The sequence below is a fragment of the Artibeus jamaicensis genome, unplaced genomic scaffold (genome assembly GCF_021234435.1).
Source record: "Artibeus jamaicensis isolate MK-2021 breed Jamaican fruit bat unplaced genomic scaffold, CSHL_Jam_final scaffold_916, whole genome shotgun sequence".
NCBI classification, from domain to species: domain Eukaryota; kingdom Metazoa; phylum Chordata; class Mammalia; order Chiroptera; family Phyllostomidae; genus Artibeus; species Artibeus jamaicensis.
Window position 1 is genome coordinate 6,177,457 of NW_026522059.1, and position 27,557 is coordinate 6,205,013.

Consider the following 27,557-nt stretch of genomic DNA (forward strand, 5'->3'; position numbering starts at 1 on the left):
AACAATTCAAGAATTCTAGTATCTTTGTGTAATCCCATGGAGGGCACGAGAGCCCCTGATGGCCATCAACTGTGCTGGATTATATTTGAAGAAAATAGAAACAGTATATTGGAAAAAAACAATGAACCATGAAGTTCACTTAAAATAAACTGTGTTTTTGCAGATTCAAAGTAGTTTCCATTCAGGAACATGGCATCTTCACAAAGAAAGCCACATCTCAAAAAGGGCAAACAGGGGTCAAAGTGTGCCTCATATCGCTGGAGTCTAACGTCAGACGTCATGGGATAGTGCCTGGGAGTTGGACCGTCCTGCCTCCAGGGTGCTGTCTAGGTCGTGCTGCTGTGAGAAAAACTCCTAAGTCTCAGGGACTTTACACAACATAAGTTTACTTGTTACTCTGGCAATAAAGTAATTTTCACTTTAAGAAGGGGAAGTGTGTTTGATCACTGGTATCAGAGTGATCGAGCTGCCACATGTGTCTGTGCGGACACCAGGAACCGGGTTGGATCCATGAACATGATAAAGTGAAGGGTCCACTCTGTGGGGAGCTTTCCAACTTTGCATTGTCCGCAGTCTCACGAAACAAACACTCTGCCTCCAGCCCCTTGGCAAACAGCATGTGGTGGGTTCACTCTGCAAATCACCCAAGGTCCACTGTGCACTGTCAGGCTTAAGCAGATAAAATCACTTTGATTTTGATCTTTGAGCCATCTGTGTGCTCAGGCGGGTCCCCACTGGGGCCAACGCAAGCACAGAGTAAAACCTGGGACGTGAACAGAGGTGGTGAGCCATGTTTTGTCTTTGAGCCATGATCTTAGATGCCAGACGGAAATGGATATTTTACGATCTTCTTAAAACGAGAGTAGAAGGATCAGCATTAAAGCAAAAACAAGAACAAAGAACAAAATACCCTTTTAAACGTGTGTTTCTGCCTAGAGTGTTCTGTGTACGATTTCTGGGACAGGCCTATTATTTCTGCTATGGTTTGGGGGGCTTCAGGCCAGATGTGATGCCCTAGTGCACTCTGCCTTCCTGGGGGTGCCAGATCACCACAGGACGTCTGCAGAGAACAGGCAGACCCAAGACTGAACTTAGAATCTCAGCCAGCTGCCTCTAGTCTCCTGTTTTCTCCTTCATCCCCGCTCCTGGGGTCATCCTAAAGGTTGTATAAATGCCAGCATTTCTCTGTCTTAGGGTCATGTGACCTGGGCAAGTCACTCTTTTTTCATCTCTGGGAATTATGGCTGACATGCTCCAAAGTGACCTTTCTCTGCCTCCATTCGACCGTTACCTGGCATTTGCCCTCCCATCACGTAGGTCTGTGTTTTGTTTTCTACCAGACAGCAATATTCTGTCTTGCCAGTGGCTGGAGGAACAGGACACGAATGGACATGAACAAGTAATTCCCTGTCCTGAGCCCTGTATTCTCACCTGTAAAGCGAGTGGTGAGTTTCTCGGAATGACTTCCAGGAACCCCGCGGGCAGGCATCACTGCTGCGTGCTTCCAGATCTTTCAGAAACTCCCCATGCAATCGAGACTTGTTTTCCCCAGCCCTCATTTCTGGAGGTTGGTTCCCACTTCCTCACTCCTTTCCATGCTCCCTTACTAGATTGAAGGACCCCAAATCATAACAATAATTACCATCCGTTTAGCACCTGCTCTGTGCTTTGAATTATACAAAACACAGTAACGTGCTAACTCCGAAGTTTGTAGCAACTCCACAATTTGTTCATACTACTAACTCAGCTCTACAAATTGGGGCACTAGGATAGGAGAGGTTCAGGGACACTCCCAAAGCCACCCCACTGCTCAATGCTGGAATCCCAATTCAAACCCAGGTCCAGGGGCTCCTGAGCCCGCACCTGGTTAACTCTAACAGACAGACTCGTTTCAAAGACAAACTGTAGCCTCAAGCATGTTGGCTTCTCCTGTTCCTAGCATAGCTCCTGGGACAGAGTGAGGGTCAAATACGTATTTCATTAATGAATTAAAGTCAGAGTTACATCATCCCAGGAATGACAGGAGGGAATGAATACCTATGCTTTCTCCCCACTGAGCATTCCCCACCTTCACTCCTCTGTCTTTCAGAGCTCAGCTTCAGCCTGCAGCTCTCCAGGCCAAGGCCAAGGCCACCTCCACCAAAAAACACTTTCCCGATGCTGCTCGTTTGTTTTTCTCTGGCCTCTGCAATTATTCGGTATATGCTCCCCACACACTGTGCATTTATCATCCAAGGGGACAAAAAGCAGGCTTACCGTTGTTTGCATGGAAATAATACAATAATTAATAAATAATAACGCAGGAATAAATTCTGTGTTTTGGAGACTTGCAACTGTAAGGCTACTTTTGCCCACCCCCATATTTGGCATATGGGGAGTTAACCCCAGTACCCTGGAAAGACCACCTCCAGAGAAGTGTGAAGTCCAACACAAGTGCAGGTTCTGTACCTTCCTGGCAGCATGGACTAGAATATCCATGAGACTCTCAGTCTGGGTTCTTCCTCTCCAGGACAGGAGTTACTATACCCTGTCTGCCTCACTAGTCTGATGGAGGACAAAATCAGGTGGAAGTCAATGACATCTGACACTCTGCCAAAGGTGCCTGCCATAGAGTCTGCTCTCAGAAAATACTGGTTTGGTGTCGTAGCTGTTCTTTTAAAAGCGCAGTGCCGATTTAAAGTACTGTTAACAGGATGACCATCACGTTTTGGGCCCCCACGAAATCCACAGCAAGCCCTGAGAAAGCAGGGACTCTGGCTTCTTTTTCCATCACAGCCCATGTGCTAGCATTCATCTTTCACCTAGATTTCTGAAATAGCTACATAAGTACTTTTTCCTTTTTGACCTCTTTTCTCAAATGCATCGTCCACAATCAACCAAATGTATCTATGTCCATTCCCTGAAAAAAAGTCACTGGGCTGCCAGATTGCAGTGGGAAGGAAAGACAAACTTTTTGGCATGTCTTATAAGGTCCTCCCTGACCTTGAACTTACCTCCCCACCTGATTTCCCGCCACTACCAACCCTCACATCCTATGGTCTGTCCACCTTAAGGTTCATCTTATATGATGGCCCTTGAACATGGAATTCTGGACTAACTCTCTAGACTGGCCTTGTCTTCTGTAGCTCAGTATACCACCTTCTGCTTCTGCCCCAGGGGACACAGGTACCATCCACTCTGACGAAGCCAAACTTGCCTGCCAATCCCCAAGCACACAGAATGGCCTAGAGTGTTCTTCCCCCTCAACTTCTTCATTGTAAAAAGTCCGACATCATCTTCCAGACCCTGTTCAAATATCACTTTCTCGGAAGTGTATTTCCTGACTCTCCCTGGCAGAATCAATTGAGCGCTGAGTGTTCTATCAATATTTGGAGCTCACTTTGACTAGAACACTTGTCACATTACATCGTGAATGTTTGATGCATGTTTTTACCACCCCGCATATATACTTTGAGCCCCTGGATGGCACAAACTTCTGGTTCACCTTTACCAGCTCCTGTCACAGAGAAAGCATTACAAAAAATCATGAAGTTCAGAGGCAGAGAAAGCAGACATCTTTAATCATAGAGCTCTCTCAACAACTGCAATGTAAAATTGTTTTTGTTTAAAAGTATTGGGTGCTACTATTAAAAATCACCAGAAAAGTAAATAACTTAGTGAGAAGAAATAAGGCTGGAATAAAAATTGAAATAATGTGGGAATGATAAAAGCAGTGGTGACTATGCATAGGAATTTTTAATGAAATGAGTAATCAGTATAAACTGGAATTATCCCTAAGAAATGTAAGAGCAATTTGGCAAAGCGTTTAAGAGGTGCTTACTTGGAAACTAGATGCTGTCAGCTTTCATATTTAAGAATGGCAGCTCTCAGAACATGAATGAAGACCTAAAAGGTCATGACCTAGGAATACAATTCAGCATGGTGCACACTCAGCCCATGGTTGTTGACTGATAGGGAGATGGTCACTCAAAACATGTGACATACAGATTGGGATTTTTTTTTTTTACTTTGTGTTATTGTGTGCGTGTTAACTGCTTTGCTCCCATCAACAACAAATATTCCAAGAATCACTCTGGACATATTCATTCCTTAAGTACTTTACAAAATGGATTATCAGCCATTCATTTTTGTCTCCATGATCATATTGGTCAATATTGTTTCAACCTCAGGGAACTGAGTTAAAATCTGGCAGACATGGGATGCAATCCTATCTGCCTCCAGCTCATTTTCCTCCAGGGTCTCACTTTACTCTCTTGAACTACATGAGATAAAAGTTAAAGTATATTAAGTGCTTATTGTGCTCTGGGCATTCATCTGAGCACTTTGTATAATATTAACTTATGTAACCTTCATAATAATGCAATCAGGTAGTTACTGCTGTATCTGCATTTTTCAGGTGAGGAAACAGGGGCATTGAGAGGTTAATCAAGTTTCCAAAAATTGCACAAACTAGGAATGGAGGAAGCAGGATTTTAACTCCACAATTCATGTGCATAATTTCTAGTGGCACCCAGGGCAGGGTGGTGGGGGATGGCCATGATAAAGTGCATTGCCTTAAAGTTTTTAAATAAAAATAAACTTAGCTAGGCACCACTCTGCTTTTATCATCCCCATCCACTTGAAATCCTGAACAATGTCATGGAGAAAATATACATTCCCCCCAAATCACTTGTTGTTTCCAGTTCACAACAACTACTGTTACTACTGTTAAGTTCTACTAATGTTTGTATAAGTGTCCAATTGGCACATTTATTGCCCATTAATGAAATGGAAGTTGCTCCAAAGGACTCCCCTGACACAGGCTGACCCAGCAACACACATCAATTTGGGAAGTAAGTTTGTAATGATTTGGAAGCATCTGAGCTCACCAAATGCTGGTTTAGTCTGTGTCGGCAGCCCCTGTGGTGGTCTGTATTCCTACATTTAACCAGCAGGTGGAAAACAAGCAGCCATGGCCAGTGACAGCAGAGGTGGAGGAATGCATTGGCTCAATTCTGTCATTCTAACGTGACCCCTCAGAGAGCTTATTTTCGCTTAAAAGTTTAAATACTGAAACAGAGTTTGAAATGCAAGGTGTGATATATGTATGTGACAACTGCAAGTTTTAGTTCATAAATAAAATATATTCATCCCATAGCATCGTTCTTACTAAAAATAGTTCTGCCCTATAACGCAGGAAGTACAAAACCAGAGCTGCTTCAGCTGTCAATCAACCACGCGAGCTCTGCCGCTTCCCTCTCTGGGTTTCTAGGGACAAACAGCCTCTCTGACTGCTCCACCTCATCTAAAAAGGCCAGGATTTACGATACCATCCACTCTCATTCTTCATATTTATGAACTTAGGCAGCTCCAAGTGCCTGAAATCCTTCTACCAAATGAAGCAGGGAATAAATAAACAATCAGTTTACACCAGGTCCCTCTCCCTCGGTCACCGCCCTCATCTCATGCTGATGACTCCTTCTCCACTGTGTTTCTCAGAAATGTGGTTGCCAGACCACAGTGCAAGGTTAGGGTTTCTTTGTCGCTTTGATCCCAAAGTCTTCCCAGCTTCCTTCATCTTAGTGAACTCTTGTGGCTCCCTGGGATGTGTCCTGCTTATCCCACCTCACATGTGTGCCTGTCCCTCCCTCCGTCTGGAGAAACTTCTCCTACCTTCTTCTCTGATGCCCCTTTTTTTGCGGGAAAAATCCCCCTCTTCCTGAGTGAATGGTTATTGTCTTACTGAACAGTGGCTACAATCAGCCGAAAGCTGGTTCACATGTCAGCCTTCCCTTCTCTGAGCTTAAAAGTGACCTCTGAAGTTCAGGAATAACTTTCTCAGTGTTTTTGTACTTGTGAGATCCAAAACAAAGCCTGTCTAACTAATAAATGCAAGAGTGAGGTCTTGCATTTTCTGATTGCTTACACTGATGGCCCTAAAGAAGCACATGATATTTAAAATAATAGGGGAAATTATCTAAGCCAGGCTTCCTAGAAAACAGTGTGAGGCCAGCATTCAGTCTTTGCTGTGGCAGAAATGGGAGGAGCCACAGTCAGGAAAGGGGCAAATGAATGGCAACACCTAGCGTCTAGACAAGACCCACTAAAAGATTAAGGATAAAAAGCAGCTGAAATGTACTAAGCATTTACACTGCCTCAATACTGGGCTCTCAAGCCACAAGAACGAGCCAAAAAAGAAAAAAGACAGTCCTTCTTCAAGTGGCCTGGCAAGAAAAACAGACATTAAGCAAATAACTGCCAAATAAATAAGCGATATAAAAAACACAATCAAGAAAAAACTCCCAGCATCTTCTCAGAGCCTGTGATAGGAGCCGTGGATTACATCAGGGCTTCAGGGAAAGCTTCTCTGGCATATAAGAGTGAGGTATAGGTGTTAAGAATGAGCATGAGTGATGGAGGTGATGAGGGAGAGGAGAAGGAAAACAGAGGCAGAGGGGCTGTGGGTGGGCGGGCAGGGCGCACTGGTGGTGAGGAGCAGGTGAGCAGGATGACAGATGACAGAGCCAGGTAAAGAAGGAGAGATAGGCAGAGTCTGGGTCAAGGGAGGTCGTGGCATGAGTACCGGGGATTTCTCTCTTAACCACGAAGACCCACAGGAAGCTACCTGTGGGGGTTAGCAGATTTGCTGTGTGCTACATTGTTGACCAGATTAGTATTGCCAAAAATCACACTGACAGTGGAGAAGACAATAAGCAAGAGAGAGAAGAGATACAGGGACACCAACTTAAAACTACTAACTTGGACTGAGGAAGTAACAGTGGAGTTGAAAGAAAAGGTAGAAAAAAATTGAGAGAACAGTGACTATGACAAGACACCTTACAATAACAGAAGAGGCAAAGCTGGAGAATTGTAGCCATGTGTTATAAACCCTGGTTTTACACCTTGTCACATGTGTCTTGAAAACTGTGGGTCTCATAGGGCTTGAATTATGTTTGTTCTGAGTACATCACTTCACACTTTCCCAGGTGGTGTATATTTTCTTACCCTTTTCGGAGACCTGGTGAAGCTCTCTTTTTATCAATCAGGTATTCTACCACTCAAGAGCAAAACATCATCTGCAGTGCAAAGATTATGCTTCCATTTCTTCTCCTAACTTTTAGTAACCTATTAACACGAATGCCTGAATAGACACTTTCCCCAAGAAGACATACAAATGGCAGCCCGATACACGAAAAGATGTTCAACTTCACTGGCTATAAGGGAAATGTAAATCAAAAGCACAATGTGATACTATCTCATACCTGTTAGAATGATTATTCTCAACAAGAGAGGAAATAACAAATGTTGGAGAGGGTGTGGAGAAATGGAACCCTCATTCATCGCTGGTAAGGGTGCAAAATTGGTACCGCCACTGTGGAAAACAGTAGGTACCTCTGTGTTCATTGCACTATAGCCAAGACATGGAAACAATCCAAGTGTCTTCAATGGATTGAATAAAGAAGATGTGGTACATACGTAAATGGAATACTACCCAGATATAAGTAAGAATGAAATACTTTCATTTCATTTGCTACAATGTGGATGGATCTTGAGAGTATCATGCTAAGCAAAGTAAGTCAGATGGAAAAAGAGAAGAATCATATGATTTCCCTCATTTGTGAGTTATAAAACAGAAAGCAACAAATGAACAAACAAACTCAGAGACACAGACAACACTATGGCGGTTACCAGATGGGAAGAGTGAAGAGCTTAGAAGGGGTCAAATTTATGGTGACAGAGGGTGACTAGAATTGGACAGTGAGCACACATGCAATATACAGATGATCTATCGTAGAATTATACACTTGAAATTTATATAATGTTATTAACCAATGTCACCCCAATAAATTTAATTTAAAAATACAACAAAATAAAAGGTCGGATACCCAACTAAAAAAAAAGCTTATTATCTGCATGGACCTCTGGAATTACAAATTTTTTAAAAAATGAAAATAAAAATGGTAAGCATATGAATAATTACCAACACCATCATCAATGCTATCATCTTAATTTTCTAGTTTGGACAGAGTCATCTCCCCTGTTGAGGAACTTTGCCAAGCACAGGACAGGAGCCAGTGAGATGGACCGTTCACAGTCCGCCTGAAAGGGAGGCAAAACTGTCCACCTCCCATCTCCTGGTCTCATCTTCACAAAGACTGAGCACACTCCACCTGTTCACCATGTTGTTGTGTGAGCCGATGAGTGTGTTCTTTTCAAATCATCTGTAAGTCACACACAACAAGCGACCATTATTATTACTCAAATGGGAAATGTAAAAGGACTATTGAGTGCAGGGCAATGCGGTGTAGCGTGGGTGTTTTTTTTTCTTTTACTACAACAGGAAACATACTTAAATGCTGGTAGTAGAGAAAAATTCAGTAGTGCTGGTAGTAGAGAAAAGGTCATTAACTTTTCTTATAAAATATAATTATGACAAGAAAAGATAGAATAGAAAGTGTTGTGAAAGACATTAAATATTCAACTCGTGTGACACATCCAAATAAAACCCCATCCAGATTCCAACAGGCGACTTGAATTTGCTTCTTAATAACATTTATTTTATAGTGGATTTCATGCTTGAATTGGCCACACACAATTTCTGATTGATACTTTTTAATGAGTCTCTTTTCAAAGTTTTAATATTCACCACAACTAAAACCTGTCCTTGTATGAGGTGATAATAAAACATAAAACGACTTTACGACCATTTGGAATTGGCAACAGCTGAAATTAAACTCACAGAATTGCAAGATCTTTCTTTTCTTTCATTGACAAAAGTACTGAAGACATTTCTTGCAATAAATGAATGAATTTCACATGCGATTAAACGTCTTCAAATAGAGCCTTTCAGAACAATGCAATTCTCATTCGGCAGCATGCATGAATTGTTACGGTGAGTGTCCTCACTGGCCAGTGTGGACTAAAAGACTACAAGAGAACCATCTTTAAAGAGCATGTCAATGGCAAATAGAACGGACTGGCCCTATTTGTGGAAACAGAGACTCATGCTGGCTTCTGCAGCTGTGGCTTCACTTGCAGACCTCGCAGAAGCCACCTCCTAACCACAGCCACCCCCTAGGCTACGGGCTGTGCTTCTAGAGCCCCTGAGATGAGCTTCTCCCTTAAATCCAGAGTCGTCTGTCCATGACTCTGGATTTGGCAGAAAAGTGCTCCGAGGCTCAGCCTCCCTGGGGTGCATTTCACATCCCACAGCAGAATAGGAAGAAACAAGTGTTGCTAATTCCCATCACCACCTGCAGTGACCCCACTCGACCTCAGTCATCAGCCTCCCACTTTGTGTCCAAAAGCTCCCATGAGTCTGTGAAAGCCAATGGTCCTGGAATCCTGGCACCCACAGAAATCAATATGACAAAGGGCCCCAGTAATTCATTCCATTCAAACCACATTCTGGAAAATTCTATCTAAAGAACCTCTTCCGCCTGCAGTAAGAAGGCAAGAATATATGTATATGAGAAACTCGCAAACTGAGTGTTAGCGCATGAGGTGTGCTGGTATTCTCCTATGAATGGCTACGGTTCAGACAGGCCCAAGCCGTGGCGCTTCCGCAGGCGTCTCCTCTGTTACCCGGTGGAATAGAGGTCCAGCTTCTGAGCCCGTCCAGGCAATATGGTCATTGTAACTAGCGAGGTCACTGTGACTAACTGACCTTTTAAATCTAAAGGTGAACACACGTCGACAGAGCATTATATACGTAGGTTGAAAAGAATGGCCAAAGGCACAGTTGCATCCTAGTAACACCTCAGAAACAGATTAGTAAACATGAAGCTCATTCACAAGCCACTGCTCTCACTGGGCAGTAAAGAGTTCAATGTAATTCAACCAGTGGCTTTCAAGCGGTTGAGCAACCTAATTAAGTGGACACCATGAGTCATTACAAATCCGATTTGTAGTGTCCTTTAAAACTGGTTAAATATTTCTTGGAAGGGAAAAAAATCTCCTCTATTTCCTTGTTTTAAAATTCTTCTGCTCCAGGAAAACACTTAAAAATATGAATCAGGAGAACTCAATTTCTCAACAATCTTTCATGTGGCCTTGGAAATGACACATAAAATCTGTGATTCAGGCAGGTATTCATCAATAAGCCAGAGACATGTGTGATGAGTACATCTGTGGCCCCATAACTCTAACATTCTAGAATTTTATCTTGATTTCTTTATATTGTTCATTTGATTAGCACTGTTTTGCTCAAGAACTGTGTGTTTTCCCAGATATAAAATGTCATTCAGATCATCATTGACAGTTAGGAAAAGAAAACAATGGCGTAAGAAGATGCTTTAGGTGACGTGGGCAGGGACGTGCTGGGCTTATCTCTGCATCCCAGGGATGTCTGGAATAGATCCAGTGCTCAGATCGTTGATCAATCCAGAGGGCCTTGGCTAAACACATAATCTTGATTGTTTTGGGACATCTTTTCCTGACGTTTATTTGTCTCGCTCTTGTCTTTGTAAAAGGACTTCTTTCCTTGAAGTTTTCAGTACTGGTACTGTGTGACATACAAGAATCAAGGGGTTCCAAATGGGGGAAATCAGCAGAAAATCTTTTTCTCGATTCATGGCAGTTTCACCCCAAACCTTCAGCATAATACACAGGGCTGTCTCCTCAGGCTGTGCCCTTCAAACAGTCATTCACTGGATATTCCTTTTTTTTTTCCCCTTAGGAACATTTGTTAGGCCGCTACCATGAGTCAAGTGCAAAGGATAGATTGCTAAATAAGACTGACAACAGCCCAGAGTTCGTGAAGTTTATATTCTGAAGGAGAAAGAGAAAATATATATATATGTAAATTTTTCAGATAGTACTAAGTGGTATGAAGAAAAAATAGAACATAATTGGGAGTAAAAGGAATGAGGAAAATTGGGGTGAGGAGGCACTTCAGACAGGATGGTTCGAAAGAGACAACATGTTGGGGGAGGTAAATGGCAAAATAAAGACAGTCACTGGGAGAGCTGGATGACCACAGACCAGCAGGAGGCAGGGAGGGCACAAAGGCCCTAACAACTGAGAGACCTGGGAGAACTGAAGGAGAAACGTGGGTCATTTTGGCCAATGGGTCCTAGGCAAAGGGGAAAGCGAAACGAGGAGCCGGAAAGGCCTGAGAACAGCAGAATTCATGTCTCAACTGGTTGCTCCCTAGCTGTGTGGAATCAAAGCCCCTCATTCGGCCTTTTTGAAACCTATACATGAGGCTGCTAACACTTGCCTCACGGGATTGCTATTGAGGAGGACGTCCACACCACTGGAGAGATTTCAGTACCATCCTATGGTGAGCCAGGAAACTCAAAGTCCCTAACACAGCATCCCGGCTGGTCTTGACCTGGCTCTAGCTTCCTCGGTAGCATCACTCTAGCAGTGTTTTTAGTGACTGAGTACATCAGTCACTTGCTGAACAAATGCATTGGATGCTCATGAACCCAGCTCTGATGGCGTGTGGCGTTCCAGTGTTAATTTGCAGCTTGCCTCATTCACCGCTGTCACCCCTTTCCTCTGGCGTGTCCGGAAGGATTTGGCGAGGAGATTCTCAAATGTCCACTTACTGATTTCCCATAAAGTGCTCAGTGTCCAAATTGGCTAGAAGTTCTTTCAATATATTTCAAGAGCTGATTGGAACGGAGAACAATTTTAAAAGACCTGCATGTGTACTCACACATGTACACACGGGTGCTTGTACACACGGGTGCTTGCACACGACATTCAACTACTATTTTGAAATGTAACGTCCTGTAGTCACCAGTGCTCACCACTGCGTGTTTGGGGCAGAGGTGATTGGCTGTCTGTGATTCTATATTGTCTTAAAGATAGGATTTGGGGCCATTGCTATGTATGGGCTTCATCACCCCCATCTAAAACAAAATCTTATTAGTTCCACCAGTAGATAGTTAGTGATCTTAGGCAAGTTACTTAATTGTCCTGAAACTCAAGTTCGCAGCTATGCCCATCAATAGCCTCAGGGCCATAGTAACAATACAGGGCAACAGCCCCATTGACTCTACCGCCCCTGCTTGTTCAGCTTTGCAGGGATGTTCCTTGGACCAAGCTTCCCTTAATCAAGTCTTGGTCTTCAACCCCTTTTCCCCAGAGGAAATCTTCTGCCCGAGCCAAACCAGATCTAACTTGACATTATCACACAGATCCACCTGACCCTCTCGAACTCCCTGTTCCAGAATAGGTAGGAGTTTGCTTTTCTTTTGCAGACAAAAGAGAGAGAAGGGAAGGACTGGTTTTGTGCTTACCTGTGACAGAGACATCACAGTGTCCATTATACCTCTTGCTTATCTTTTGGAATAGGTATTACTGGATTATTATTATTCCCAATATGCAAATGAGGACGTTGAAGAGGAAGGAAGTTACGTTACATGGCCAAGGCACCGAGCTTCCAGAAGGAAGTCGGGGTTTGAAGCCAGATTCATCTTCAGAGCTGTGTGCATCCCATTAGCAGTCCTGTGATGATGAGCTGTGGGTCCTGGTCCCCACAGGAAACCCCTCTGCCCCTCACACCTGTAAAATACTAGGTGTGAGTCTCTAACCCCTGCCTGCTGTACTGTTTTTATCAGACTGTCAGACACCATCAGCTGCAGGACTCTGCCTTATTCAATGCATTACTAAGAAAGGAAGCAAATGCTACTAATTAAACTGTAAAGAATGCCTTCTTATCACCCCGAATTTTAATTATACCCTTATTGAAAGAGCATTTTAAACAGTCAAGTGTAGATTTTAACAGGCATTACACTTAGAAATATATACAAAGAAAATATAAGGAACGTAAGTTGGGACATATTATTTCTGAAACTTTCAAAATGGTACTCATCTGAATAACCTTTCAACTCAGAGTCATCAGTGCCCTTATTTTCCAGAAAATCTTGTCTTCTGTGCCATCGAGAGCATCGGAGAGGCGCATCATTTCATTTCTTCATCGGGTTCACTATTTCCTCCTGGATGCTCTTCCAAGCCACCCACTCTCGGTCTTCAGGCCTTAATTCAGGCACTTTCTAGATCTTGACCAGATAATGTGAACAGAAGGTTTTGTAGACAATTTCATGCAGGTACAATGTCAAAGGGTAGATCTGTGGTCCTTTGTCAACTTTGGAGGCCAGAGACAAATGGGCCTCCTATGTTGGGACCCCCACTCCAGGCCACCTCAGATAAATTTGGGTGGGGTCTTGGGCTCTGGGCACACAAAGAACTCACCACTGAATCCTGGCTTGAGGCCATCCACCTGCCCAGGAACAGAAGCCGAAGAACAAAGCTTGATTTGTGACAACCTCCTTCTGGTTCCACAGCCACAACAGCACTATTTATGGGCGCCGCCTCTAGGTGTTGTAGGGAGTGCACTCACGTCTTATTCATCAATCTGACCAACAGTGTGCACAGTCGTTAGAGAGGAACTGCAGCTTTAATGAAGACAAATGGCCCCAGATGGTCCCTTTGGGTGTAACTGGGGCTACTTGGTCTCGCCCTCCCCCATCTTGCTGTCTGGCCTGACTCCTTCCAGTTTCCACTCATTTCCCATCATACCTCTCGGTGTCTTTTCTCCTGTGATTCAGTGGCAAGCACATGGACTTTAAAGACTCTGCTGACACCATGGTCCATTTTTGAATCATCCAGATGAATCGCTGTGTGAACTTGTTGAGGCCTCAGTTTCCTCAACTGTACTATGGGGGTAATGACATCCACTTTGCTGGGCTGTGGATTCAATACAATGAAGTACGTGGATGTCCTCCTTCTAGTCTTCCTTCTTCTTCTCCTTCTGTGTCTTGTTCTTTTCAAAACCTTTGTCACTGTCCCTCCCTTCCCCTCTGTCCCTCCTTTTTCCCCTCTTACAATTGCTTTTTTTCTTTTCCCCTTTCTTTATTTCTTCCTTTCCTCTCCCCGCCATGCTTAAAAAGAAGAGCGACATGATCATATTTTTAAATTCAGAATGATCTCAGCAGCTGGAGAAAGCAGACAGACGACAAGTAAAGAGACATGTTCATCTATCGAAAGCATCTGGATGAGATAGGACAGAGCCAGAAATAGGAACACAGCAGCAAAGCGGGGGAGTAGAGCTAAGTTGTGATCTCTCGCTCGTAGTTTACAGACCTTGCTTTGGGAGTGGATGGGGCATTTCTGTGCCATCCCCAGGGCTTTATATGAACTATCTTTAGTCTTCATAAAGACCAACTGCTCAAGGGTGAACTGGAATGGTGGCCCTGGAGCGGAACCATTTGCCAATGGATGGCCAAAGGCCAGAGGTCATGCACGTGCCTGGATGTACGCCCTCCCCCTCATTCCTGGGCATCACTTGACCATGGTGTCTTTCTGGGATTAGAAGATACAGATGAAAGCTTCAGAAAGGATTTGAGGTAAACATCTCACCAACTGGGTGAAAATAAATACACTGATTTTTGAAAGACGAAGAGTTATGTTTCTTTCACACTCAATTAATGAATTGAAATCCAAATATAACTATATAAATTTACATACATATATTTATATTACAATGTTACCTATGTAGTTTTATCCTAAATAGATTCAAAAAGTCTCCTGGGGGGACAGGAATAGAGTGACAATTTTTTAAAAACAATAATAAGTTTTGTGGTATTGAAATAGCAATAGGGTAGATTTTTAAAAAGAGAATAAAGAAAAATGATCTGCTTTGTTTCCCACTTAGGGTGACCTTCCCCCCTTCCCAAGACCTCATATGTGTGTCAAATTTCTAAAAAACAGATCTTAAACCATGGCCAAAAGATTTGGAGAGATGAGGAACCAGCTGGCAAGCCTGTTCTTTCTCCTTTCATTGCCTCTCACAGCTAGCTTCTCGACGGCTTCTCTAGTGGGCTGTGTGTGTGTGTGTATGTGTGTGTGTTCTCTGAGGATCACAGTAAGTGAGGTTTTGTAGGTGATGTCACAGTAAGCTCATATTCTAGTTAGACCAGAGACAACGGAATCGTCTTGGAAAAAGAAGAAAACTGTTTGTCTGTCTCCCTTGGAGATTGCTCCCTCTGACCTGCCTGGCTGATGAATTCTGTGTATAAATACACCATCTCAGAATTGTTTTCTCCCTGATGAGACTCTTCTCCTTCCAGGCACCGGAACCTAATTTAAACTCATTCCTGTGAAGATCCAAAATGTGTACAAATTTTTTATTTTTCCTCTTGCATTTCACAAGGCAAAGAAAATACAAGATAGGAGTCAGATAGCTACATATTTTTTCTGGCATACATGGTACTGCATTCCAGATGGAACGTGAGTCCGAAGTTCTGGACTCATAGACTGTTTTCATGGATGAGCTCTGCTTACTTTAGACATTGACTTTCCCTGGATCTGTCAAGCAGTTAATGCCCTTGGTTTTTCCTGAAAGCAGTGCTCCAAGCAAGACAGAAGCATCCGTCCCCCCAGCTTTATTGAAACATAAGCGAAATTTTTAAATTGTATGTATTTAAAGTGCACCGGTTAGGTGCAACTTGAGATGTTTGGGTAAACTTACGCAGGATGAGTTCACTGCCACAATCAAGCGAATTAACATACCCATCACCTCATATAGCTATCATTTCCTTTGTTATTTTTTTGCTCCTGGGTGCCTGTGTGGTGAGAATATATAATATCTACCCTCGCAGCAAATTTCATCTGCTTCTCCTTTAAGGGTTCCCAGCTTTGGAAGCTGCCTTGTCAGAAACACCCTCCTTCCCTTTGGAAACAGGACCTCTCCGGTTTCAGGTCCTCTTCCTGAACCGGGTCCCTCTTTCCTTTGACGTGTGAATATTTTATATCTTCAGTGAGTGGCAGAGTTTCTACAAGTGTTTTTGCAAAAGGCACAGCTCTTACAAAATTTGAATTTGTATGTTAATATTGTTGACCTAGAAAGGCATAGGTGGAGCTAAAGAAAAACAAATTTCCTTTTTGTAAACATATCTGCCATAAACGTGGCCAATGGTATTCAGTAACATCATAAAACAAATAAGTTCTTTTCCAATGAAGCAAGAGGATGTTTCTCCAATAACTACCGCCCAAGGGAAGTAAAGTAGAACAAATCATTATTTTGGTTAAATCCAATATGTGAAAACCTGCTTTTCCCCAAACTATAGAAATAGTGTCTATGGCTTCAAGTGGGCAAAAATAGACTCTCTAGGCAAAGAATTAGTTCTGCTACCTTTGTCTGCCATAGTGTCATCCCGCCAGACTCCTCAAAGCCTGAATACCTCAGAAGTCTCTTCTTTAATTTGCATTTGGAAACTCAAAATATATTTGACATTTTCATTTCTATCTGTTCTATTTAAATTAGGTCAGCATTTGTTGACTGCTTGTGATGGCATTTTTATTAAGCTTATGGGTGCTAGGTTTGTAGGATCGAAATTTAGTTGATGGGATTATACTGTCTATTAACCAGGTGACCTTGGGCAAGTTACTTAGACATTAGGGGCTTCAGTATCCTAGTCCGCAAAATGGGAATACTAGTCAGTAGAGAAGGATCTAACTCAGAGAATTGCTGGGATGAATAAAAGAGATCTTGGTAAAGATCTCAAAGGACAAGTGCTCAATGAAGTGTTGTTACTTTTATTATCTTCATGTTCACTCTAGTTGCTAGAAACTGGGAGATATGAACTCAAGGAAAATCATGTCTCTTCCTCAAAGAGAGATTCAAGGGGAGAGGGGAGACACAAATAGGAAAGCAAATGAGGTACAGCCAGTCCCCATACTAAGGGCCATTCAAGAAGTGCCCAGAACAGAAGAACAGACTATTGAGCCATAGAAAAGGAAGTCATTCTCACTGGGTATATCAGGAACAGCCTCCTCTAGAGGCTGCATTGGTCAGGGTTTGAAGGATGAAGTGAAGGTGTTTTGAGGGAGAAAAATGGAGAAGGGGGTGGGGGTGAATGGAGGGAAATTCCTAGAGGAAAGGACCGGGCACAAAAAGGCACTGGGATGGCAAAATACTGTCTCTGGAACAGAGTGGGGTCCAGCTGTAACGGAGGCAGGAAGAGAGAGCATGGTGAGAAGTCGTCTGAGGCCTCAGCGCAGTGTATCGACATCTCTCCCTGTAAATGATCATGCGTAGTGGTTTGTACATTCCAAAAAGCCTGTCAGTATTGGTGCTGACATTCAAAACCAGAACGCTTTGAGGGCTGGAAGGCACTGTGTGGTCCCCACGAGGAGAACAGCATTGGAACCTAATATGTGTCATCCATTGTGAAACAACTTGTCCGGACACCCCTACAGTGTGGGGAAGTTCAGAGGCATCAGTGGCCCAGATGCAATGTTTTCTCCCTGATACATTGGTTTCCGCCTCTGAGTTCATGAAATTCTTTGAGTTCCTTTCTGGAGCATGCTATGCTCATTCACCAGCCTGACTCATTTTATCTGATTGGGTCCAACCGCCCCCTCCTGGGCTCGCCTCCTTTTGCTGCTGAATAAATAAATCATCCTGGAGTATGTCCAGAAGGAAGATTTTCATAGGAAAGTTCCATTTGCATTCAACCCCTCATTTATTCAGGCTGAGTTCTCAGGCTCCCGAGGAGAAACAATTGAGAAAATAAAGAGATGTTTTCCACTGCCAAGTTTACTAACATGGCCGTCAGCACAGATGACTTGAGGCTCTGCCCACTGAGGGAGCTGAGCTCCACGGAACACATCTTGTCTCCATGTCCCTGGGAACTCCTGCCCGCGCCACCCAGCCCTCTGCCCTATTTGTGCTCCCTCCACAAATTAAGATATTTCTTACCCATTTGCGAGGTTCAGGACAGCCAGCCTGTCAGGCTGATGAACCCAAGGAATTTAGGAAGCAAGAAGCGAGCAGCATTTCATTCTCAGGGATACAATTCCTGGGATTACTTCATTACGACCTAGATAACTGCGAAATTAAGGGGGTTCTGGTTCGTGTTTTGGGGGTCCAGCCTCATGGGATAGGCAGCTACTGAGGGAGATTTTTACAGTTAAATTAATGTGTCTACAAAGTGGGTTAAAAATAGAATCAACCTTCTTTCTATTTAAAGTTGAGCGTTTAATCTTGTTCCTTTTCTTGAGGGTTGGTAGAATACAACTGGAAAGGACTGGGGTTAAAGGAGTCATTCTCAGGATGATTGGCAGACCCGGGAAATCTACTGTTCAGGGATCCAGGAAAATGTTAGAGGCTTCTTCCCTCTTCTGGGATTCTCCGTGCAAGGCCAGCTCTGGGGGGTAACCGAAAGCGTGTGCGTGGAAAAGGAAGAATTTAGGAAAGAATTATATCCCGTGTTTCTGGGACTCGGCGGACACCAATAACCCCGGAGACACCTCCGTGGTTCCGAAGAGTGGCCATCGAGAGCTCTTTTTGCTCGGGGCAGGCAGAGGGAGCGGTTTCTCCTTGCCAGAGCCAGAGAAACCGCTCGCTCCAGAGGGGCAGAAGTGCGGAGAGCAGGTTAGTTAGGCTTTCCTGAGACGCCACCCGGAGCTGCGAAAGCGCCCAGGGCCTGACGTCATTGGCCATCAGCTGACTGCGCTCAGGGCCCTCGCTCCACCGGCTGCAGCCGCAGCCGCGGTGGCGGCGGAGGTTGGCGGCCACCGGGGCCCGCTACCTGCAGCGGTCCTCAGGACTGCTGCGGCGGCCCTCGGGGGCCCCTGCTCCGCCCCGCGTGGATGCAGACACCACGTGTCCACCGCGCTGAGCCCTGGTCGTCTCCGAGCGTCCCAGGGGCTTTGTCCTCATCCCGGCGGGCGGGAAAGCGGGGCTCCAGTAAGGGGCTGGAGTGCCTTCCTCAGGTCTTCCTCCTCTACCCCTCTCGTGAGCGGGGAGAAAGTTGGTGTGCTCGGGGACGCGCCCTCCACCCCTCAGGACTAGTGTAGTAAAGAGACTCCACAGGAAACTGCTTGCCTCTAAATTTGGGTTTCTTGGGGTATTTTTGCTTTTTAGCCGGAAAGTTGGCTGTAGTGGAGAGGGCGGAGAGGGGACCCTCAGTTCCGTGCGCTGGGCTCTCGGAGTCCGTGGGCAAAGCGGCCTACGAGTCCTGGCTGCGCACCTGAGGAGGACTAGAGCCAGTGCCAGAAAAAGATCAGCGGAGGAACCCGCCCGCACCGCCAGCTGGAGCTTGGGCTCCACGCGCTGGGACAAATCTGGGGGCGCCGCCGCCCGCCCCAGCCCGCAGCTGTCCTCTCCCACGCCTCCCTGCGCTGGCTGCAGCCTTCAGGACCTGCGGGGTCCAGGCCAGATCTGGCCGCCAGGCCCCTGCCAACCGCCCCCCAGCCACCGGGGGCGTGGCTTGGCACCAGGGTCGGTTTAAGTCGCCGCCCGTGTCTGACGGATCTGACAGGTCTCCAAATTCCTCTTTGTCGGCTGGTGCCCGCAGCGCGCTTCAGAGCGCCAGGGCGGCACGCGGCGCTTCCCTGGATCCGGAAGCGTCTCGGTGGACATCCCCGCGGCCTCGGGCCTCCCTTCTCGCTTAAACCTTACACCCTCCGCACCCAGTTTCGTTTCTTGTCTTGGATCCGCACGGATGGCTTCTCTTCTTTCTCAGAGCTCTTGGCTTTGGAGCCCTCCCCACTTTTTTCTGCCCCCGCTTCCAGCGCTTCCCGGCTCCGGGCCAAATGGACTCCAAAGACTGAAGTGTAGAAAATGGGAACTGTGAGCTGCGACTAGGAAGCACAGCTGGAAGGGTTGACCGCGTCTCCTTGCCGCGACTGGGACCCTGAAGCCCTCCCCCAGCCCCGAGGGATGAGTCGAGTCGGAGCCAACGCTGCGCTGTCAGTTCTGGCTCAGGAAGTGGGGACAGCCAGAAGTGATGAGCCCAGAAGGGAGCCTCAACACACCCCCTCTTCCAAATTTAACTGTTTGATGACTTGTTAGCTCCAAGGCTACCTCCTCTCCAACCCGCCCGCGGGGCACCCCACTCCTCCCCCTTCGTTGCCCCCGCCCCCAGCTTCGCCCCGCCTCCCCATCCCGGCGCAATGGAGCTCTCCGAAGGGCTCCGTTCCAGGCACAGCTGCTAACTTCGCACCCATCGCCGCCGCCGGTCACCCTAGGCCAGCCCCCCTCAGCCGCCGAGTCGTGGGCGTCCGGAGCCAAGTGCCGCAGCCAGGACCCGCCCGGCGCGCAGCAGAAGCGCGGCGCCCAGGAGCCTCTTGGAGAGCAAAGGCTGCGCCAAGACGCTGAGCGGAGAACCAGCCAAGAAGCTTGAGCCGGGGAAGGGTACTGCGTGGCTCAGTTCGCTGCAGTTTCTGCGGACAAATAGCCGCCGCTGTCGCGCACCCAAGCTTCCAGGGTTGGCGGGAAGGCGGCGCGCAAGTACGCAAGGGTCTGCGGCGATCTTCTAGGTGCCCTTTGCCCCGGGGCGCACTATGACCTGACTGCAGGGGCTCTCCTGCCCTGGGCTCCTGCAACACGGCGGCAGGGGACCGAAGGGCTCACCGCCAAGCTCCTACCAAAAAGCCTTTGGGTCTTTAGGCCCCCTCCCCCAGCCGCCTTTCCCGGGTTCTGAGCCTCCTCCCTGCGGCCTGGCGCCATGGAGCTCTCCGATGTGCGCTGCCTTAGCGGCAGCGAGGAACTCTACACCATCCACCCGACGCCCCCGGCCGGCGACGGCGGGAGCGGCTCCCGGCCGCAGCGGTTGCTGTGGCAGACGGCGGTGCGGCACATTACCGAGCAGCGCTTCATTCACGGGCACCGGGGCAGCGGCGGCGGCAGCGGAGGGAGTGGAGGCTCCGGCAAAGGTTCGGACCCTGCAGGCGGCGGCCCCAACCACCACGCTTCGCAGCTGTCCGGCGACTCGGCGCTGCCTCTCTACTCACTGGGGCCGGGGGAGAGAGCGCACAGCTCGGGGGGCGCCAAAGTCTTCCCGGAACGCAGCGGGAGCGGCAGCGCCAGCGGCAGCGGGGGAGGGGGCGACCTGGGGTTCCTGCACCTCGACTGCGCCCCAAGCAACTCGGATTTCTTCCTCAGTGGGGGCTATAGCTACCGAGGGGTCATTTTCCCCACCCTGCGCAACTCGTTCAAGTCCCGGGATCTGGAGCGCCTCTACCAGCGCTATTTCCTGGGCCAGAGGCGCAAATCCGAGGTGGTGATGAATGTGCTGGATGTGCTGACCAAACTCACCCTGTTGGTTCTCCACTTGAGCCTGGCCTCGGCCCCCATGGACCCGCTCAAGGGTATTCTGCTGGGTTTCTTCACCGGCATCGAGGTGGTGATCTGCGCCCTGGTGGTGGTCAGGAAGGACACCACCTCTCACACGTATCTGCAGTACAGCGGCGTGGTCACCTGGGTGGCCATGACCACCCAGATCTTGGCAGCAGGCCTTGGCTATGGGCTGCTGGGAGACGGCATCGGCTACGTGCTCTTCACACTTTTCGCCACCTACAGCATGCTGCCGCTGCCGCTCACCTGGGCCATCCTGGCCGGCCTGGGCACCTCCGTACTGCAGGTGATCCTCCAAGTGGTGATCCCCCGGCTGGCAGTCATTTCCATCAACCAGGTAACTCTCGCCTGCCTTGCTCTCCACCCTCTCCTCTCCCCACCCCCCTGGGTGACTTAGAAAGAGCTTTCTGAGAGGCAGGTGGCCTACTGGGTCGAGTCCCCTATCCAAACTCAGTACAGGGCCTTGCACCTAGGAGGTGCTGGACATTAGTGGGTGGTATTTCTCTCTGCTTAGAGAAATTGGAACTAAACGACGTCTAAAGTTCCTACCAGCTCTGCCCTTCTATCCTGCTCCTGTGAGTAATTCTTCTCTGACCTCAGCTGAGAAGCCTGCTTCTTTCTGCTCCCCTTGGGCCCGTGGCCCCCGGAGCAGCAGACAGGAGATGAGAGGCACCCAATTTAGAAGGTGACCCATTTCTCAACAGCGTTACTCACATGGGAGTCACAGCAGGGAGTTGGAAGAGACTGGAATTCCGAGCCGGGTTTCTGAGTATCTCTGTGCCACAAGCCCTCCGTTCTTGTAGAAGTAGACCTTTGCTAAACACGTCCCGGTTGCTGATGCTGGACCCTCCTTGTGATCTCACCCAGCACCTCAGACAGGCCTGTGACACACTTTTATTTGGGAACTCTTTATTGCCTTGGGGACGTAAGGTGACATCTTCTTTTCAGAAGCCAACCCCAACGCTCTGAGTACGTCAACCTCAGGAACTGGAGTGGGGGTGTCACTGACAAAGAAAGCAAGTTTTGCTTCCTTGAAAAGGGGCCTTTAGATGTAGAGAGTGTGAAATATTTAGGTGGAACCTGACGCTTTAGGTCTCTTTCTCCTCCTTTCTTCCTATCGTTCCCCATTAAATATGGATGCGTTTAAGTGAGCAAAGTTCCCATTGTCTGTGGATGAGAAGGTGGCCAGTGCCTCTATTGTTTAAATTCATTAACATCAATAGATAATTAATGGCAAGGCGCTTTCTTTGCCAAATATCTGGTCGGTAACAGGAGACTAAATGTGGGTGCTTCTTGACAAAAAGCTGAGGGGGTCATGTCAGCCGCGGTGTTTCCGCACGGAAGGCCGATGAGACGCACCGGTACAGCAGGCTGGCTGCGCGGTGTGATCGCGCTGTGCGCTGCCTCAGGCTCCGCGCCGCTTCTGCTGTGTCAGAAGCTTAGCGAGGCCTCCTGCTCGTGGCCGGCTTTGAGTGGAAGGTTCTCAGAATGAACTGGTACGACGCCCCTGAAATCTGTTCCTGAGTTTTCAGCGCTGGCAGCGCGTGTGCGTGGTTCACCCACCATGGACCTTCTGGGGTCCTGGGTCGACTTTTGGGAGCCTGCCTTCTTTGATGGCCCTGTCTGCACTCGCTCAGGTGAACTTTTCCTGATTGGCTGCTTTCTCCAGTGCTTTGTGAACTCTCTTTGCATAGAGCAAAGAGCATGTAAAGTGCATGGCCATGGTCATCAGGCATGAGATGGGCAATGAAGCCTCCGTTAGTAGGGGGCTGACCGGCTGAAGTTTTTCTACGTAAAGACGATAACGAATGCTTTTTATCAAAATTACCAGGAACTTTTAGTACTCACATATGATAAAGATTCAACCTGGGATTGTATACAATTCTATTTTAACTGTGTTTCTCAGTCCGGGTTGTACACGGATCTGAACTGCGTCCCGTCTGCCTCTCTCACTTTCTTCCAAGCTCTCTCACGCCTTTCAGCTTTTTTGTTACTATATTCCGTGGACATCAGCAGGTCTCTCCTCCTTCTCCCCTCACCACCTTCTTCTCTTTCCATTCCTCTCTCCACCTCTCTGTTTTTACTGTGAGTCGCTTTCACGATACAGCATATTCACGATACTGCTTTTCATACACTAGCCTTCCTCGGGACACATTACTCAAAGATTTCACCAAGTCGGTTTGGAATAGTATTCGGAATAACACATCCTGAGTGGCAAAAGATGAATATTTTCTAAATTCTAAGTATAGAGGTACTGTTCTTGCCAAATGAATCCAGAAAGTAAATTTTGGTTCCATATTTGTTTTATACTCTACTCAAATACTACCAGATGGCAGAAGATTAAAAATAACCCCAATATGTCTTCCCGCGCCCACCTCATCATAAACAATCCTCCACTGTGAAAACCAAGGTCCCGGTACATGCACGCCAAGCTCATTCAACGTGCCTTTTGGGGAGGAATTGTAGATGAGCTACAGTTTCTTAAGTTGAGTCACCTGTTTACCTGACGCCAAAGAACAGTCAGAGCGCTGTCCTTCCCTTTAGGTGCTGAAAGAACCCTGTGGCTTTGGCTGCAAAACGTTTTCCTTTGGCGCCCTCTACAGGTTCAAGCTTCTATACTAGATCCTGCAGGGGGATGATGGATGGATTGATGAAGAGAAATCGCTTTAAAAAAAAAAGATCTGTGATTTTTTTAGTAGCTACCGTTTAGTTTTCCTTGTGTGGTAATATACAGAGTGTGGAAAAAGTAGGTTTACAGTTGTGAGTGTGTGAAACGCAGAGTCAAGTGTTATTATTTATTAGTTATTGTGTTGTTTCCCATACAAGCAACTCTAAACCTACTTTTGCCCTGCCCTATACGAGGTACCCTTGAAACCTGCTAACGACCTCGCACAGCAGCTAAAATAAAATTCTAACTCCTTACCATGGCCTCCTCCAGCCTCTACAAGCTGGTTGCTGCTTCCCTCTCTCTGATTATCTTTCTTGCTCTTCTCTGGCTCCAAACCCACTGTCCACTTTCTTCCAGAGATCCATCCCAAGCTCCTCCCACTCCTTAGCCTTTGCGCCTGCTGCCTAAAACAATTTCCCCAGGTCTTCCCATGACCGACATATTCTCTGCATTTCAGACTCATTCCCCGGTGTGTGACGTGTCTTATTTTCCCCAGAGCACGTTCGCCATTGGAAATTATCACATTTGTTTATCTTTACTGCCTTTCCTTCTCTCCACTCCCCCCACCCTCAGAAGGTAAACACCACCCAAGGGCAAAGACTACTTTGCTACGTTATCCTCAGCGCGCGGTAAACATGTAGCCGTCACTGAGTAAACCAGACTATTCAGTGCAGGGACAATATGATACAACACCCAAGGCCCCTGACGTGTCGGCGACGGCTTTGTACACACACATGCAGGTCGTATCTAGGTAAGGCCGTCTTTCACACCTAAACACCTTTGGAGAAATCAAAGCACAATACGAGTCCTTTACTTTGATATGATATTTAACATGGAACTAAGTGCCTTTACGTACATTAGCACGTCTGATGATGACAAAGAGGTGGGGTCATCCTTCATTTCCACTTGGAGAAGAAAGGTCTGATTCTTGGACACTGGGGAGGGAAGCCCCAAAGACAGTGAGCTGAGAGCAGGTGAGCAGAGACAAGTGCCGAGAGCAGGACTGAAATCCTCGCTCCTGGGCTGGTGGCTGCCCGGGACCTTCAAGGGACTGTCCTTCAAGACACACAGGTACCTAAAATGGCCCAAGAGTGAGGAGCACCTGTCTCACCACTCAGGAGAGTCCCAGCCCACACAGCACGTGAATTCACCTCTGCTGGGAAGAAGGCAAAGCGAAATCATGAGGAAATGACTGAGCTGCTGCGAAAAGGCTCTTTGTGGCAAGCTCGTCATCAGAGCTCTCGGCTGGACACAAACTTGTCAGCTGAAGGCCATAAACACTGCAGTATCATCTTTCTCTGCATTAATCTTGGTTCCCACTAATAGGATGGCTCCCATGTCACTTAGCATTTTCGAGAAGCAGGACAGGAGAATGAGTATCCAGTCAGAATACCTGAGCAGCTACTCCATATCACGGCCAATGCCATTTCCAGCAGTAACCAACGAGCCGGTGATGATCAGCGTCCCTAACCCAAGCTATGGGAACCCACTCCCCCACTTCCCCCACCCCAGGGACATGTCTGTGGCTTGACAGGGTGACAGCCAAGCAGCGAATCTCTGCAGACAGCCTGTACGGAGGAGGCAGAGCCTGTGTTTACTTAGATCACCAAGCACTTTCCACTGTGGGTGCCAGATGGGCCCTAAAAAGGGCTGCCTGGGAGATTCCTTGTCATCAGCAAAGGGGTGGTTTATGTTTTCTCCCCTCACCCAAGTCATGAACTTCCCAACCAAAGACATTTTTGTCCAGGGCAGATGCGACGGCCCATATGCGTGTATTTAGTAGGTCCCAAGTGGCATTGCAAATACGGAGGAAACATCAGTATTTCCAGGTTCAAAGCCCCGTTTAAAGGGCTCTCGTTACGTTCACCCCAACAAGGCTCAGCCACAGGTAACACCACGGCAACTGAAGCCTCCTGCATTTCAAGTTAAATCAGCTCTGCATACGGGACTGAAACCAAGGACCCTAGTGCCTTTGCCCAAAGTCTCCCTTAAGGCACAGATTTTCCCCACCTCTTGGATAAGTCCTTCATCCTGCTCACTCAATGCATCGATCTGAAAAGTCATTACAAAATGACATTGTATGTACAGCTGAAATATTAATGATGAGGTATTTGCTAGGTGTTTGCATGGGGTAGATAAATTCTAAGCATTGCTGCTATAATGAGCATTTTCCTCCCTGTTAATTGCTGGTGACAATATTATGAGCTACCTAACATTTAAAATTCATTTCGTCCTCATCCTTCAGCTCATTAGTGATAAGATGGTGAAGATCACTTAGTTATTGAAAAACAAAGGCAGCAAGAAGAACCAGAAAGAATGCTGCTCTCCCTGCCTCGGGACATTCTGAATATTCAAGCTTCTGGCTAATTAGCCTTCTGTAACCTCTTGGTGAGGTAGATAAGCAAAAGCGGCAGAGTGGAGGTGATTTGTCCAAGATAACTCTGGGAGTGAAGGCAGCCAGGTAGGCAAGTCCAAGTTCATTAGTGCTCAAGGTCATGCTATCAGATTTGAGATTCCCATGCAGCATTTTCTTTCCTGGCTTAAACACATCCCATCAAATAGCAGGAACCGGCGCCAGAAAAGTGCTAATTAAATGATGGTCATTACACTTGACTAATAGCAAGAGACTTTTAGTTTATCATTTAGCCTTTTAAAAATCCTTTGGGGGGGATAAATACATTTTTGTGTACTGGGTAAGATGGTGGTTTATGGTCTGAGCATATGAGAGTCAGGAGAAAAGCAGGATTTGTGTGTGCTTTTAAATGCGTTTCTGATCATTGTCTTTACTTCCCAGTAAAGATAAAGTAAGTATAATGGAATTTCCGACATCTCCTCCCCACTTGTAAAATTTAACATGAGCATATATTCCATGTTCTTTGTGTCTGCTAATTCAAACTGATGAAGGGAATTGTATGGCTACTTCACATATAACAAATGACATAAAATTTAAATCGTCCCAATTTGGTAACTGCTATCAAGGTAGAAGCTCACTTCAAAACACACAAATACCCATTAAATGAGTGCACCTCAGTAGTTATGGTACACATTTTTTAAAACCCCAAGTATCTTTGTTCCTTTACACTTCCCTTTAGCCAGTCATATAGGCTTTAAAAAAACAACTGCCTTTCCCAGCACATTTGAGAAAATGACTTTCAAACACAGATCTGAGTGTCGGTCTCCCACGAGACCCCTCTGAATACCAAGAAATGGAAGTGTTCTCTCTCTCTTCTGAAAAACACCCAGAGACTACCCTTTTTGGTTTTATCTTTCCCTCCCCTTGCCTCCCCTCCCCCCTCCCTTCCCCTCCCCTCCCCTCCTCTCCTCTCCTTTTCCCCCTCTGAGTTGGGAGTGGATAGAGTAGGCTTTCCCCAGAATAATTTTACTAACTTTTCAGATGACCAGTTAAATCCAGTCATCCTAGTCCGTAGGCACCTTCGCCCTGAGCTTGCAAAGAGACCTGACTTCTGTCTCAGAGAGTTGTGAGTGATTGTAGGGTGTGTGCTTGGCAAGACAGAATGATGAACGTGCTTTCCTTCCTATCCGGTAATGGCACCTGACTGGGACCCATGCGTCGGCGTGTAATTGGGTGAGAACCGGGAAGGCCGGGAGGACTTCACTTCAGGAGCAGCTACTGCAGTGTCATGCTAAGTAGGACAAATGCATTAGTCATATTTATACCTTGATGATTGATGGCATTTTAGGAGCTCATCAAAAATAGGTGAAACCCAGCCAAAATGAGAAAGATTTTTAGGTTTATCCCAAATTCCATGCTGCTGGCAACATGTAATCAAAGGACACTGCAACCATCAAGCT

At 46.6% G+C, this 27,557-nt stretch overlaps 1 protein-coding gene across 3 annotated transcripts in view; it reads left to right on the plus strand.

Annotated features, from left to right (window-relative positions):
- The first annotated feature begins 20,173 nt into the window (after positions 1-20,173).
- ADCY8 (adenylate cyclase 8) overlaps positions 20,174-27,557 on the plus strand; it is a 150,951-nt gene continuing 143,567 nt past the window's right edge. The window contains exon 1 of one of the 3 annotated variants that reach the window (XM_037166695.2): positions 20,174-21,413. In XM_037166695.2, the coding sequence (XP_037022590.1) occupies positions 20,448-21,413 (966 nt within the window). In that variant the 5' untranslated portion in view covers positions 20,174-20,447. The remainder of the gene's footprint in view (positions 21,414-27,557) is intronic. The other 2 variants (XM_053661057.1, XM_053661056.1) reach the window with 2 other exon arrangements.